We start from the raw sequence: 17,877 nt of genomic DNA, 5'->3' as shown, positions 1-17,877 counted from the left end.
GAGTTTAAAAAATCTTCTCCCCCTGAATTTTATGTCTCCCCCTGAAGTGTTGTCCCTCGTGTTGGCAACACGATGGATAACATGGACAATAACACATGGGATTCTATAATTCATATATAAAGCATAAATGGGGTAGAAATTGTTAGTCTAGTTAAAACATATCAGTGCAATTAGGGCACATAACTAGAGCAAAACAAAACAGTTATATTAAAATCAAAACTAAACAACTAAGCAAAGATGAGAGAATAAGCAAAATCTAAATTTGATCAATATCAGATCCATCTTGATCAGTAGCTTAATCCTCATCATCTTTAGTCCCAGATGGACCAGCTTCAGTAGCTTGTGCACTATCTCCCCCTGTTTGGCCAGAAATTCCAAGTTGTCTCCGATAATCAGCCAAGACCGTGCTGTAGAAGGCAATATCTTCATGTGCTTGAGCAATCTTTTCCTCAGCACGAGTCATCAACAGCTGAATAGTGGCAGTGGTGAATTCCAGAGGGGTAGGTGTAGGCACTGTTTCTTCAATGTTGTCACCCGTGTTGGCAACACCAAGTGCAACATCAGCAACATCAGCAATAGGAGTAGAAGAGTCAGTACAGGGCAAATCCAGAATCCGATTTGCCTTAAGGAGTCCAGTTGCTAACTTCAAAATCTCAGGTTGATCAGTGAGATATTCTGTAATATTGCGGATGAATGCCTGAGATTCCAAAATGCCATATATCAAAGATGGGAAAGGGAAGCAGACTTGAGTCCTCCATCAGAAAATTGGAGCACTGTCTTGAATACCAGCTTCCCGAAATTAAAAGGACTCCCAGTCCCTATGGCATAAAGAATGAACTCCTGTGGCCATGTGATTACTGTAGAGTTTGAGGAAGGCGTCCAATTCCTCACAGCAATCTTGTGAAGGACCGAATAAAAGGAAGTCAGATTGGGTGCAGAAAAATGGTCAGAAAACTTTTTGACCAACCCACCAGTAAGGACATAGATAACTTCATTAATATCTGGATAGGGTCCTTCATCAACATCGGGGGTTGAGTATAGAGAGTTGATGACAGCTGGAGTAAACTCAAACAGCCTACCCCGAAGATATACCAAGCCATACTTTGCAGATTCTGGATCTTCAATGCTTGAGGTAAGGTTGACATAGAATTTCAGAATCACCCTCTTACAATAGGGTATCACAGCAACAACAGTAGAATAGAGCTGTCTAAGTTTCAAAAAATCAATCAGATTGTACCTATCATAGGATCCTACATCTTTTTTTCTCTCATCCAGTAAACCTCTATGAGTGAAGAGAGGACAAAAAGAAGCAGCATCGCCAGAATAAAACATGAGGGAATGAGCTGCATCAATGTCATAGTCCTCATCAACAGTGTTGTCTGTGGTGTTGACAACACCAACAGCAACACGGGCATCAGCAGTAGAAACATCTTCTTGGTCCAGAGGTTCTTCATCAGCATCCATGCTGGAAATATCTTCAGAGTCTTCTTCATCACCTATATCTGCACTCTTATCAGAAGAGTCAGCATCAGAATCGGCAGAAGAGGAAGAGGAAGACGGATCATTATCTTGATGTGCTTTGCTCGAAGCAAACTCCTCCATCATCCCAGCATCAGGCTCATCATCATAGACATGAGCAGAGGGAGGAACAAAAAAAGTAGCCTTTCCTTGCTTAAGGCTTTCCAAAATTTGTGCCAACGTGGCATCTTTATCAGAAACAATAGGTTCTTGACGTACAGTGTCTGCAAGATTATCCTTAGGAGGAACATCACTAGAGGATCTTGAATCATCGCTCTTAGAAGCAGATTCAACAATCGGAGCGGAGGCAGAGGCAGCAGCGGAACCAGAGGGTTTCGTACGAGCAACGAACTTGTAGTTGGCATCATCCGAATTATCGCCGGAGCTACGATCTTCTTCGGCCATGGAGATGCGAGAACCCTTGTAAAATCTCTTGGACTGGGTAAAATCAGGGTTATACCCAGCTTGCCTCTTCGATCGGCGAGCTATCGGTGGAGGAGGATGAACACGGTTCAAAATAGAGAAATCAGGAGGATTCTCCAAATCAATTGCGTTCCGTAGTTCGCCAGGCATGAGAACAGCAAGAGGAACAGGTTCCATGGGTACTGGAACAATCGGCAGGGAGACACCGTGGATGGGTTTTCTGGCGTTGCAACACTGGAGGCAACATCGGGATTCATATGGCCCATCTCACTTCGAATATCCTGTGGATCAAAGCCTGCCATTGCAAATAAAAATTTTGAGAGTGAGAGAGAGAGAAGTAGGGTTTGCAGAAAACTCAATCGGGTAATTGAAGAATCAAAAAGATGATAAAGCCCGATAAAAAAGGAAAACAAAAATATAAGAATCCTATCTCAAACGGTAACATTTTCCCTAACAACCTCATAATTACCCTAAATCCTTATCTCTCCAAGTTACTAACGGTAACTTAACCCGAACGGCCATAATTTTAAAAAGCAAGATTTAAGAGATAAAATCCCATAAATAAGGCAATAATCTGAGATATATATTTCAGCCCAAATATTTCTGAATTAACTCCACATCAGCCTAACTCCACTTAAACAAAAATCCATTACAAAAATTCAATTTTCAGTAAATAGGGTAAATCATCGAAATTTGTCTATTTAGAACCTTACCCAAAAAACAGAATCTTATTAGCAAAAATGCATATGCATGACCTATTTTATGCCTAAACAGAGTGTAACATAAAATAAGAATACAATCACAAGCAAATGATATGTTGACAAGTGTAGTGTTTCTTCTCGTGTTGACAACATCATTAACAACACCAAAGTTTTTCAAAAGTATTTGAAACCTGCACACTTGATTACCCTTGATAAAAAAAAACATCCAGAAGTGGTAGCATACACACTAAAAGAACAATCTTCATTGGACTCAATTAGGTAGCTTTTTCCATTTTCTTCCGATATTTGAAAAGGTTTGTATTTATGACATTGGTCAACAAACTTAATAAAAAGCTTAACACTGAATTTGAGAAACCAACTTTCACATAGGACAAGAACATGGAATACATGTACATCCCTCAACTACTTGGTGATTTAGTCAGAGTTGAAAAGCAAAAGGGTCAGTGTGCTTAAAAAAGATTTGCAGAAAAACTTGGCATCAATTGAGTCAATGTAACAAAGATTTAAATACTACACATAACAGAATGAGTGCAGAATGCCTAAACTCCTAAATATGCATGACAAGAAAAACAATAGTGTTGTCAGAGGTGTTGTAACACCGAAGAAAACACATGCAAAGGATTATAATGCACACATGCTGAGAGACCTCCGAAGGGTTGAGAATCTCTCATGATCTAATGCTTTAGTAAAAATGTCTGTCAAATGGTTATTGGTTCCAACAAACTCCATTCGAATCATACCTTTTTCTACCAAATCTCGAATAAAGTGATGACGAATGTCAATGTGTTTTGTGCGTGAGTGTTGAACTGGATTCTTTGATGTATCAATAGCACTCGAATTATCACAATAAACAATGGGGGGTTCACTCTTAAAACCATAATCTTCAATCATTTGGTTCATCCAAAAAAGTTGTGAACAATAACTTCCGGCTGCCACATATTCAGATTCAGCAGTCGAAAGTGACACACAATTTTGCTTACGACTATACCATGAAACCAAATTATTACCAAGATAAAAACATCCACCCGTAGTGCTCTTTCTATCATTCACATCACCAGCCCATTCAGCATCACTAAAACCTACAAGGTTAGTGTTGGTTTCCCTCGTATACCACAATCCCAAATTCAATGTACCCGAAACATATTTCAAAATTCTCATAATAGCTTTTAAATGGGTTACCTTTGGATCAGATTGATACCTAGCACATAAACACATACTAAACATGATATCAGGATGACTATCAGTCAAATACAAAAGACTCCCTATCATGCTGCGATACACGGTGTTGTCAACACCAGCCGCAACACTGTCTTTTCTCAATTTTCACTCGAGCCCATTGGAGTTTTCATGTTCTTAACATTCTCTTTGCAAAACTTTTTCACAAAATTCTTTGCATACTTACTTTGACATAGAAAAATACCATCACTTGATTGCTTAACTTGGAATCCAAGAAAGTAAGTTAACTCTCCTACGATACTTATTTCAAAAGTAGAAGACATGCATTCAACAAAACTATCAACATGCTTTTGAGATGAGGCACCAAAGATAATATCATCCACATAAACTTGACAAATAAGAATTTCACCTTTGGATTTTTTAATAAAAACGTTTTATCAACCTCACCTCGTTTGAAGCCAATTTTGAGCAAATACTCGGTCAGCCTACCATACCAAGCTCGTGGAGCTTGTTCAAGCCATAGAGTGTCTTCTTCAACTTGTAAACATGATCCAAGTGGTGTGGATCCTCAAAGCCTTTGTGTTGCTTCACATACACTTTATCATTTAAAATACCATTCAAAAACGCACTCTTCACATCCATTTGGTAAAGTTTTATACCCATATGATAAGCAATAGCTAGCAATAGTCGGACTGACTCAATGTGGGCAACAGAAGCAAAGGTATCATCAAAATCAACCCCATCAACCTGCGTATACCCTTGAGCAACCAACCTTGCTTTATTCATAATGATGTTTCTTGATTCATCGGTTTTATTTTTGAAAATCCATTTTGTACCAATGACATTACCATGATCAAGAGGTGAAACTAAAAACCATACCTCATTTCAAACAAATTTCTCAAGTTCCTCATGCATGGCATTTACCCAAAATTCATCATTCAGAGCATCATTGACATTCTTGGGTTCAATATTGGAGACAAAACAAGAATGCATTACCTGTGAGTACACGAAACTCATGCATACTAACCCAACCATCTTGCGGTAGTCAACTTTGTCAGTAGCTCGGGTTTGCCTTGTTCCATGAACATCTCCAATAATCTGTGATGATGGATGATTCTTTTGTATCTTGCTTGGAATGTCCTTTTCAGTAGATACCTCAGTTTCTTCAGTATTTTGAGATTTTTCTTCATGAACAGTTTCTAGAGGAACCAGTGTTGTGTTTGGTGTTGTAACATCTGGGACAACACTGTGTTCTTCGAGAGAAATTTCCAGCAAGCATTCAATATCATCTTCAGAAGTTTTTCCTTTGAGATCTGCACCATCGTCAAAAACAACATTAATAGATTCCATAATTGTTCTGGTCTTAAGGTTATACATCCTATATGTATGACTATTAGTAGAATAACCAAGGAACAAACACTTATCACTCTTGGAATCAAATTTTGCTAGGTGATTCATATCATTTAAAACATAATACACAGCCAAAAATATGAAAATAATTGAGATTTGGCCTCTTTCCTATGAGAATTTCATATGAAGTCATCGAAGAACCACTTCTCAAATAAACACGATTGGAAATATGGCATGATGTGTTTAATGCTTCTGCCCAAAATCTCTTGGAGATATTTTTTTGAGCTCATCATCACCCTAGCCATCTCCTGCAACGTCCTATTCTTCCTTTCGGCAATTCCATTCTGTTGAGGAGTTTTTGGAGCGAAGAACTCTTGTGAAATGCCCTTCTTATCACACAAAGAAGAAAAAGATGAGTTCTCAAATTATTTTCCATGTTCAGTTCTAATCCTTGCTACTGTTAATGCATGTAGGTTAGTAATCTTGGTAAACAACTTCTTAAAAACATCAAAAGTGTCTGATTTTTCTCTAAGAAATCTCACCCATGTAAAACGAGAAAAATCATCAACACATACCAAAGAGTACTTTTTATCTCCATAACTTTTGACTTCCATAGGACCCATCAAATTCATATGTAAAAGTTCAAGGCACCGTGTTGTCCCATAGTGTTGTAACACGGGGTGCGAAACACGGGTTTTCTTATCTTTTTGGCATGCACCACAAACATATGGAACACCAGAGTTTAGATTTGGAAGACCTCTGACAGCTTCAAACTTACTCAAATTCTTTAAAGTCTTGAAATTCACATGTCCAAGCTCTTGGTGCCATAGACTAAACTCATCAACCTTTGAGTGTCTACATGCCAATTTCTCACCAAGTTGGTAGCAATTATCAACTGATCTTGTTCTTGTCATAACACAATGATTAGTATTATCAAAAACTTCACAATTATTTTTATCAAACTTCACATGTAAGTTTTCATCACACAGTTGACTAATTGAAATTAAGTTTGCATTAAGTCCTTCAACGTGTAACACATTATGAAGCTTGGGAAACCCTTCCACATTGATGTTCCTTTTCCAACAATTCTTCCTTTTGCACCACCTTCATAAGTCACTCTACCACCATTTTGTTCAATGTAGTCCGTGAGGTGATCTTTCAAACATGCCATGTGCCGAGAGCTTCCACTATCAAAGTACCGATTACCTGTAGTGTTAGCTTTCAAGGAAGTATAAATAACAAAACTTTTAACATCAGATTTTTGTGTCCATACTTTCTTCGCTGTGGGGTCTTTTCTGCCAGTGTTGCGTTTGGTGTTGGGCAACACGGGAGGCAACACCTGCTTAGATTCCCACAAAATATAGTCATTTTTAAGCTTACGACAAAAAGGTCTGATGTGACCAGGTTTGAGACAATAATGACATAAAAAAGGACGCTTCCATTGTTTTGGCTTTGGAACAGGAACAATTTTCTCCACTATGGGTTTTGTACCTTTAGAAGCGGTTGAAGGATGGTTCATGGAATCACTACCTTCCTTCACAAACACTGGTATTTTGGAAGATTTAACAGTTTTAAAAACACTTTTTTTAAAACCAAGACCAAACTTATCATCATTACCCATAGTCAATAGAGAATAAAGTTTGCTTGAACTGGAATTAAATTTAGCAAGTATTGTTTTTGCTCTTTCAAGTTCCGAATTCAACAACCCTAATTCCAAATCTTTCTTACTCATGAGAACTTCCAGCCTAGCCACAACAACTTTTAATTCAGTATTTTCTTTGGTGATAGTTGTGTTCAACTGATTTCTCTTGATCCAATCATAGTACAAATCCTCATAGAGTTTTTGTATTCCTTACAGAGTGTAAGCATCAGCTTACTGTTCTTCATGATCACTGGAATTATCAAGGTTAGAAGCAGCAAAACAAACAAATTTTTGAACTGTGTTGCGTCCAGGTGTTGAAACACCGGAGCCAACATCGAGAGGATTAATCTGAAATTTTTTCTTACTTTCCATCTAGGCAGTGAAAGATATAAGATCTGCCTGCTCAGCCATTTCCTGTTCTCCTTCAGAATCATCATCGCTCAGAGAAACATTCATACCTTTTCGAAGGCGATTGGCACACTCATATGCATAGTGTCCATATCCCTTACACTCCCTTCATTGAACATTATCAAAATTTTTACTTGAGGACTGACTCTTACCTTCATACCTTTGACGAGGTTCTCGAGTATTAGCTGGATTTTGAGGTTTCTCTAAGGTAGGCAATTTAGGAAATTTCGAAGGTTGTGCACCTTTTACATCTTCCTTTTCTTTCATTACCTTGAGATAGTCAGTAAATTTCTTCGAAATCAAGGCAATATAATTTTCTTCAAGAATATCATAATCCTTCACTTCCTGTTGAACTTCAGAAAAATCATTGTAAACATCATTATATACTTGAAAGGTAATAGAATTACCTTTAGTATCATCTTCGGCTTACATCTTCATCTCATATGTGCGAAGAGAACTTATAAACTCATCCAAACCCATTACAGATGTATCTTTGAATTCATCTATAGCACAAACTTTGGTGTGAAATCTTTTAGGGACAGAACGAAGCACTTTGGACACAAGTCTCTCATTCAAAATAGGATAATCAAGAATAGATGCTTCGTTTTCAAGGCTCTTCAATCTTCAATTATATTCCATGATGGTCTCTGATTCCTCCATTCTTAATTTCTCAAATTTTGAAGTTAGGAGACACATCCTTGTCTTCTTGACACTTGCCGAACCTTCAAAATGGGTTTGAAGTTTCTCCCAAGCATCCCTAGCACAAGTACAAATACCAATTAGATTAAACATATTCATATCAACAAAAGTAAACATAGCATTAAGAGCTTTTGCATTATAAATAGCAGCAGTAATTTCATCGGATGTCCATTGTGCTCTTGGCTTTGGTCCGGGTACATTATCATCTCTCATAGGTGGTGTCCAACCATCAAGAATACGTTTCCAAGCCCTGGACTCAATGGATTGAATGTACATGCTCATCTTCAATTTCCAAGGGCCGTAATTGTCTCATCCAAAATAGGTGGATGAATTTCACTTGTGTACGGAGTATCCATAACTAACCTGTAACACAAACCAGAAACTCACTTAGTAAAGTCAAGTGGTGGCTCTGATGCCACGTGAAAGAAACGAAGTACGTGGTTTGTTATGTAAAATAGACAGTGTTGTATTTTGTTTTGTAACACCAAAGACAACACAGTGCAGCGAAAATTTAAAGTGTAAATAAAACACAAGTAATTAATTTTGCACGAGTATAAAAACTCATGCGGGTACCTTAGGGCTAAATATCACTAGTAAACATAAGATTAGTCTTACAAAGTAATCCTAGTGATTTTACGAAAAGTCATTAAATCCTAAATTTCTCAACACGTTGAGAAATAAAACTTGCATCCTAAACAAATCAGAGTAAATATAACAGATGCAACACCCGTAGCCTAAATTTGAAGAGACAGTAAAGATCTTCAACAACACAGTTCCCACAGTGTTGTCTCTGATATCTTCAACACAAACGGCAACACGGGGACATGCAACAACGAAGGTTGCAAACCTTGCTTTAGAATTCTTCAAATTCTTCAATGGAATTCTTCAGTCTATGCCCAGAGAATTGTACGTCTGAAGTCCTTATTTTAGCTTGTGCGTGAAAACCCCTTTTATATATTAACATCCAAGTCTTGAAGGTTTCCTTAGATAGAGTCATACATAAATAAGGAAATATGTTTTAGTAGGAATAAAACTCTATCAAATCTTGCAAATCAAATCTTGATAATATCGAATAATATTATAACTAATAACTACCTTATCAAGACAAGATTTAAAAATAACAATTATATATCTTAAGATATTCGAGATATATACATAATATTTGACAATTATTGTAACTTGTCTAAAAAGCAAAATCAAATAATATTAATTAATATAAGGGCCGAAATTTCAAGAAATAATATTCCTTTCAATAATGAATATTGTTTTCTGTTACGAATGCAACTAAAGAAGCTTGGAAATCAGATGAATGTATATATAGCATTTTCAATGGACTTGATTAAGCAAAGATGAAAATGTTTCAACTCACCTAATTGCACGGGGGAATATTTTTGGTCAAGAAAATGTTAAAACCAGAAGCTTCAAATTCATCAGAACACTAACAATAAATGCATAAGCAAAAACATAATGAACACAAACCAGCAACCCAAAAGCATCAGAAATTCACCTAGAATTAGGAAATCATAAGCAAAATTAAACATGAGGGAGGACGGCGAGATGATCATACATCGGGGATTTGAGCAAGAGTGTGAGATCGAGAGAAAGTCTACTTGAAATTCTTCACGAACAAAAAATCAATCGAACAAAGTCCACCAATCAATCACTGGTGATGAACAATCCAATTTGTATGGAGCACTTTTATTGTTAGGTCAAGCAAACAAGGTTTCAGCAGCATTTCCCCCCAAGACTGTACGTCAATAAACAAAATGAAGACAAACGAAAAAAACAAAAAAAAAAATGAAAAGAAATAGCATATACAAATCCGAAAGCAAATGAATATGCAGAAACTTTGGTATTCAAAAACTGACCTACATGTATCCTCGAAAGAAAGTATTTCCCAGCAAAGAGAATGAAAATATAGAATCAGGTTAATGAATTCATCTACACCAATCCAATACAACCAAATTCAATCTAATAAATTTTATACTAATAAGAAAATATTTGTTCAAATATCATGTACATTTTGGAAACCAATAAATTTGGTACATCTTCCATACATATTTTACCATGGTGGTGTTGGTGCATGGTCAAAAACGCAGTACTTGTTATATTGTCCGTTAGTACAATATATGGAAAATGAGGTATAATAGAGGCTATTTGAGGTATTATGTATTTTTAAATTTTTTACATCTTCCATACATATTTACCATGGTAGTGTTGGTTCGTTGAAAGAAATGCAGTACTAGTTATATTGATCAGTAGTACAGTATGGAAAAGGAAGTATAATAGAGGCTATTTGCGGTATGAGTTTATGTTAAATTTGATACATCTTCTATACATGTTAATCATGGTGGTGTTGGTGCGCGGTCAGAAATGCAGTAGTGGTTACATTGTCCCGTAGTACAATATATGAAAACTTAGGTATAATGAAGGCTATTTGCGGTATTATATGTTTTTAAATTTGGTACATCTTCCAACATGTTTACCATGGTGGTGTTTGTTCGTGGTCAGAAACACAGTACTATTTATATTAATCAGTAATACAATAGATGGAAAAGGAAGTATAATAGAGACTATTTGCGGTATGAGTTTATGTTAAATTTGGTATATCTTCCATACATGTTTACCATGGTGGTGATGGTTCGTGGTCAGAAACGCAGTACCGATTATATTGACCAGTAGTACAATAGATGAAAAAGAAAGTATGATAGAGACTTATTGTTGTATAATGTTATGTTAAATTTGGTACATCTTTCATACTTTTTACCATGGTGGTGTTGGTATGTATTAAAAAACATAGTACTAGCTGTATTAAATTGTAGTACAATATTAGACAAGTGTAGTATAAAATTGGTTTAACTTGGTATAATATTTTGGTGCTAGGTCAGAAACTTAGTACCAGTTTTATTGACTCGTGGTACATTAACAGGTAAATGTAGTATAACATTGGTTATGTGAAGTATCATTTTTTTTTTGTCAAATTTTGTATAAAAGTGTGACGCAATCAATTTATAAGGGATAACAACCACAACCGACACATATTAGCAATTCAATAAATGGAAATTACGCATCCATTCTGCCAAAATACAATACAAACTTTATCAAGACAGTTATCCATCCGATCAAAATACAGTACAAAATACACCAAACTAATTTTCTACTCCATTCTCATTTTCCCGAATCAATTTTCATCAACTCATATTCGTCATTTAGTATGGTTGCAGCAACGTGTGCCCTTGTACCATCTATGTTGAAATCAGTCTGACAATTCCATGTAAAAGGGTCATCACCAGCAAAGCACTCCGTCCATAAGCATGTAAACACACCACAATCTGAACTAGTCCCTTGGTTTCTACACGTAGGGAATCCCATGTTGTAATTGGCAAAGTCAACATCCTTGAAAATCCTCAAGTATCCTAACAAAAATTCAATCTGGACACAAATCAAATTATTGTAATAGTAAACTAATTGCATCACATAATGACGAAGGTAAAATAATGCAATACTTAAAAACTTCCTCGCACTTGTCATGTCATATGGACTGTTTATTGAGTTTCTCAGCACAAATTTCCATTTTTATTACTCCACACAAATAGAGACCAATGAGATCTCACACCAATAGGAAATAATACATATATGCATATCTACATTACTTCCTTATCCTACTCATTTTTGAATCATTTCTAAATCAAAAATAAAACAGCATGCCATAAATATGATAAACAATTTTCACGGTAACAAAGCAGAAAAAATACAATTAAACCAAAGAAAAGATTTTTTAGTTTGAACAGTCTATACCTTATTTTCCCCAAAAAAATCATTGATAAATCAAGTTTGAACTGTTAACAAAACTTCACATCACTTAACAACCAACCTAGCAATTTTATTGAAAAATTGCAATGAGCCAACAAAGATTTACAATTTTTAAAAAAAAAAACCCCACAGCCTAAGCATGCTGCGTAAGCATATAATGCATATAGATATTACGTTATCTACCATTAAATAAAATCCAATTCTCAAGACACCGGAAAAGTTCTACAATCAACTGAATAATCAATCCCCACTCATTACCACATCGCACACCATTCAAAAAAAAATAGAACAGTGTGAGAGTATGTCCCTCGCCCTAAAATGATTAGTCTCAATAATCGATATCTCAAATACCAATATCATAACCCTATATCTCATTTTCTACACCAACTGGCACTCCAAAATCCTACTTTACAAATTAATAAGAACACAATCACATAACAACATAAAAATTCAAAAATAGAGCAAACCGAGTTGAAAGAGATTAATGGCGAGTGACTACGACGGCAGTGGCGAGCTACGGTGGATATTAGGGATCGGAGAGAAGTGGAGGCAGGAGGAGAGACGGGGCGAAGCTATCCTGAGTTTGAAGCGACGCAAAGACATTCAAATGGAGCCAACTTCGCTGGTCATTGGCCAAGTCGGCCGGTGGATGATTTGGGGTAGAGATTTCTGTCTGTAGCCGTGAAAGACGGGGAGAAAAAGCGTGAAAGAAGAAGGGAGATGAAAGAGAAACAAAGGGGAAGTAAAATAATATTTAAGAAAAATAGTATTATATTATCATTAATGGATATAAAATAAATTAAAATAGAGAAATTACTAAAAAAATGAAACAGGGAGTAAGAAAAAAGATTTTAGATGTATTAGGGAGTGCAGAACAAATAATTCTTACTTAGGTATTGAACTTGAAATTGTATTTGTGTGTAGGAATTTTTCTCAAGTTCCCCTTGTGTTATTTCCAAAAAAAGAAATTAAAAGAGCAACGAATAGGGGTTGGAATTTTTAAAGACGACTAAAGATGCAAGTCAACAAACGCGTTTTCCCTGAACAAAGTCGTCCGTTTCTTTGTTCGACACTATTCATTGGATAAGAATTGCTAATTTAAAAAATATTAAGTTAAACAATTTTTTTTAAAAAAAATTCAATCAATGCAATGATCATCATTTATTTAAAAATATTTATTTATTTCATAATTTTTAAATCTTATAACATTAAATCTCATGCCTTCAAATTTGTTTTTTATTTTCTTTGATATTTGGGGTGAATAATACTGGTAAAATTAAGTTTAAAATTTTCAATCAAGCACGTTATTTAGTGGTGTTACAATATGTTATGATATAACTTTATTGATGAACCTTTTCACCTTAAAATAGTCTTTCTTTTTAAATTTTGCAATCATATCTATATCTACATTTTAAAGTTCAATCATATCGGTTCCATAAATTTATATTTGTGAATAAAAATAATATTTTTGATATAAATAGTAATACTTTTTTATTAGTTAGGTCAAGTAAAAAACTCGTTTCACAAAATTGACGCATGAGATGCCTCGCAAGAGTTTTGTATAAAAAAAATAACAAAAAATTATGGTGTTTAATAATTTTATTACAACCGTACAAGCGCTAGTAATATTATTATTGAACAAAATGCCAAATGCTATTATAAAAAAATAATAATAATAAAGAGGAGTTTTGATTTTAAAATATACATCAACGAATATTGGGTAGGTTGGCATTTTTTTGTTTGTTTTTTTTTTTTTGAGACGATACAACTGAGAAAGCAAGTCAACCAATCTGTGAAAAGTCGTCGGTTATTTCGTTTTATCATAATTGCAAAAAGTCGTTTCAGCATTCCATCCAATTTGTTAGACCTATTAACCACTCTCCCCGTGGTAGTATTGTCACAAAAATGGCCGGAGAAAACGAAGGACCGGCGATCGGAATAGACTTGGGCACCACTTATTCATGCGTAGCCGTGTGGCAAAAGGATCGTGCTGTGATCATACCCAATGAGCAGGGAAACCGCATCACGTCATCTTATGTATCATTCACTGAAACCGAACGTCTGGTCGGCGATGCTGCCATGGATATTGTCGCGTTGAACCCCGCTAACACCGTTTTTGGTGAGAATCTCGAGTTTCTTCATCTTGTACGAGGCTATATATGTGTAATTCCTTGAGATGATAATATTCTCTCTCAACTTATAAAACTCTGCAGATACTAAGAGATTGATCGGTCGTAGATTTAGTGACCCTTTGGTCCAAAGTGATAAGAAACTCTGGCCATTTAAAGTCATTTGTGGCGCAAATGATAAGCCCATGATTTCGGTTAACTACAAAGGGGAAGAGAAACTATTTGCTGCCGAACAGATTTCTTCAATGGTTCTCGCCAAAATGAAGGAGATTGCAGAAGCCTTTCTTGGATGTAATGTTAAAAATGCAGTTATTACTGTACCCGCCTACTTCAATGATTCCCAGAGAAGAGCAACCAAGGATGCTGGAACGCTTTCTGGGCTCAATGTCTTGCGTATCATTGCTGAACCAACCGCTGCGGCCATCGCCTATGGACTTGACAAAATGTCTAGTGGCTCGGAAGAAAAGAATGTCCTTATTTTCGACCTTGGTGGTGGAACTTTTGATGTTTCTCTTCTAACGATGGTGAAAAGCACCTCTAAGGTTAAGTCAACCGCGGGTGACACCCACCTTGGAGGAGAAGATTTTGACAATAGAGTGGTTAACTATTTGGTTCAAGCGTTCGAGACAAGGCACAAAAAGGACATAAGAGACAACCCCCGAGCATTGAGAAGGTTGTGGACAGCTTGGGAGAGGGCAAAGAGGAATTTATCCTTCATGGCACAAACAAATATTGGAATGGATTGTTTGTACCAAGGAATTGATTTCGAATACAAACTAACCCGCGAAAAATTTGAGGAGCTCAACCTGGAACTGTTTGAGAAATGCATTGGCCATGTGGAGAAGTGTTTGAAGGATGGTAAGATGGACAAGAAAAGCGTCCATGATGTGGTTCTTGTCGGTGGATCCACTAGAATTCCAAAGGTTCAACAGTTGCTTCAAGATTTTTTCAATGGTAAACAGTTGTGTAAAAGCATTCATCCTGATGAGGCCGTTGCCTACGGTGCTGCAGTTCAAGCTGCGATTTTGACTGGCCAAGATAATCACGAGATTCGTGATTTAATCTGGTGGGATGTCACCCCTCTCTCTCTCGGCATATCTGTTAATGAAAATGAAATGAGGGTAGTAGTCCCTAAAAATACGACAATCCCTACTAAGAAAGAAGACGCCGCGTTCACCAATCCTGATCACAAAACTGGGATCACCTTCATGGTGTATGAAGGCGAAAGGCCCAGAGCAAGCGACAACATTCAGTTGGGCGAATTTGTATTGTCTGGCATTCCATCTGCTCTTAGGGGCGTCCTTAAATTTAATGTTTGCTTCGAAATCGATGCCAATGGCATCTTAACTGTGTCTGCTGAAGATAAAACGAGTGGTAAGACGAACAGCATCACAATCAGCAATGTTAAAGGCATGTTGTCCAGTAAGGATGAGATTGAGAGAATGTTGGAGGAAGCAGAGAGATTCGAATTAGAAGATTCGGAGCATAAAAAGTCATTCAATGCAAGGAAAGCTTTGGAAAAATATGTGTATGGCACTAGAAATATTGTTGTGACCAAAGTACAAGCCGGAAACTTAGAAGACGAGATCAAGAAAGCTATCAAGTGGTTGGAAGAACACAGAGATGGAGAGTCAGAAGTGTTCGAGAACAAAACAAAGGAGTTGAAGAGCTTTTGGGATCCCATTCTTAAAAACTTTTAGCTTAAAAGATTGTTATGGTGTATTTAGTTTTTGAGTGATCACGTGGTTTGGACTCCTCTTCCTCCTTTTTTTTTTTTTCTTTTTTTTTTTTGATATTATGTGCCAAGATTGCTAGATATAAGTGATACACCAATGGTTAATACTGCGTGGTTCTTCTCTGATCCAATCGGGTTTCTCTTTTAACTCGAGCATTGCATAGTAGCTAGGAATTGTTTTGGAACATTCGCTGCTATTGGTTTTGTAAACTCATATTTTTTTCTAGGGATTATTTTGCTTGAGACATCCCACAAGTACATATAAAAAACTATTATTTTAAAGAGTATTTTTCTTTTTTCAACAAACATAGATTTAATTAAATAAAAAATAATTGAGCTTCATTATTGTCCATACCATACATTATTTCTTGAATTAATTAATATAAAAAATAAAATCCATTTTACATATATATTTATAAAAAAATAAATGATATTAATTTTTTTTGATAATTTAAAAATATTTATTGTATTAACTAATCAAATAAAATTTATTGGTCAATCGAATGAATTTTATTATATAATGTGAATAAAATTTACTTGCATATATGGTCAATGAGGAAAAGTAAAGATGAAATTTACTAAATTTACAATTCAAGAATAACCTAACAAAAATATAATTATATTTTACTAATATATCATAGTTGCTTTTGTAATTTTAGATTATATAATTATTAATTTATGATATTGAGATGACCATAGATTTATATAAGAGTTTTTCAAATATTTATTATTTTATTAATTTATAGAAATAATTAATTTAACCATGATTTTTCACATCAGTAATACTAGCGACCTGTTGCATGCAAATACATATATAAAAAGTTTCAGATGTATGTTAATTATTTGGAGGAGAAGATTTTGACAATAGAGTGGTTAATTATTTGGTTCAAGATTTTGAGAGAAGGCACAAAAAGGACATAAGAGACAATCCCGAGCATTGAGAAGGTTACGGACAGCTTGTGAGAGGGCAAAGAGGAATCTATCCTTCATGGCACAAACGACTATTGGAATCGATTGTTTGTTCGAAGGAATCGATTTTGAATACAAACTAACTCGCGAAATATATTTGAGGAGCTCAACATGGACTTGTTTGAGAAATGCATTGGACATGTGGAGAAGTGTTTGAAGTGTTGGTCCCAGGTGCGGCATCACGAGATAGAAACTATGAAAATTGAAGAATAAATAGACACTAAGATTTACGTGGAAAACCCCCAAAAATTATTAGGGTAAAAACCACGGGCAGACCAAAAGATTCCACTATAATATTTAGAGAATTACAACCTCTCTCGTGTTTCCAAAGAGACACTCACTCTCTTAATATAGGAGAAAACCTATCTCACAAATATATATAGAAACACACTCAAATGTATTGAATGTTATTTAAGGAAGAGAACTCAGAATGGGATGCTTTGAAATGAGAATTGTGGCACCTATTTATAGCAAAAGTTTGCTCCGTCTGAACCACAAAGCAAATTTTTGCTTGCATGTTTCCGTGTGTGTATATTGCCAGCACATTGCCACCTACCGCCTCATTTATGAGGCTTGACATTTCAAACCGACATTTCTCGAGTTGTAAAGCCCCCGCGCGCGCGAGAGTGCTATCTCGCGCGGGCGCGAGGCGTTTCTTAAAAAAAAAAAAACTTTGGACTGCTTTTAATCTTGGGTTCTGGTTCGATTATTTGTTGTTTAATCCGAGTTTAGTCATTTTGAACAGAGGTCTCACATTAAGTGGTATCAGAGAGTTAAGATTCTTGGTTGAACTAGAGTGAGCGGGGTAGTTTGAGTCCGCATGTACTGGCTCCTTGCATGTGTTTGAGTTATTTAATTGTTTATTTAATTCCATGCGAGCATGCTTTATTAGTTTAGAATTAATTGAATTACATGATTTGTGATTTAATTTATAAAGCATGGATTACTTGAGATATAACTGTGTTTGTTATCGTCGGGTTTCCAGTATTCCAAGCGGTTGTAAGGAAACCGAATTTTAGCGATTGAGGTATCTTGTGTCTTAACCTTTGATTATCAGATGGGTCCTCATCGATTGATTAACAGAAACCCACCGCCATTTATTCCTACGACTGAGCAAGCTAGTACTGAAACTATTCAAATGGATTCTACAGCGACGCCTATGGAAACCTTGCTGAAGAGGTTCCTGTCATTTAATACACCGTTGTTGATGGGTATAGAAAATCCAGTTGACTGTAAGAGTTGGTTGGATGACATTGATCATTTGTTCGATTCCATTGATTATATAGATGACCG

General features: G+C 35.9%; 1 protein-coding gene across 1 annotated transcript; it reads left to right on the top strand.

Annotated features, from left to right (window-relative positions):
- The first annotated feature begins 13,626 nt into the window (after positions 1-13,626).
- Positions 13,627-15,750, top strand: LOC140865561 (heat shock cognate 70 kDa protein-like). The gene is made up of 2 exons (XM_073270240.1): positions 13,627-13,870; positions 13,965-15,750. The coding sequence occupies exons 1-2, from the start codon at positions 13,657-13,659 to the stop codon at positions 15,578-15,580; spliced, it is 1,830 nt and encodes a 609-aa protein (XP_073126341.1). The 5' UTR covers positions 13,627-13,656; the 3' UTR covers positions 15,581-15,750.
- The last annotated feature ends 2,127 nt before the right edge of the window (positions 15,751-17,877 follow it).

This window comes from Henckelia pumila, chromosome 4 (assembly GCF_033568475.1).
Source record: "Henckelia pumila isolate YLH828 chromosome 4, ASM3356847v2, whole genome shotgun sequence".
NCBI lineage: Eukaryota > Viridiplantae > Streptophyta > Magnoliopsida > Lamiales > Gesneriaceae > Henckelia > Henckelia pumila.
This window is presented reverse-complemented; position numbering and strand designations above follow the sequence as displayed.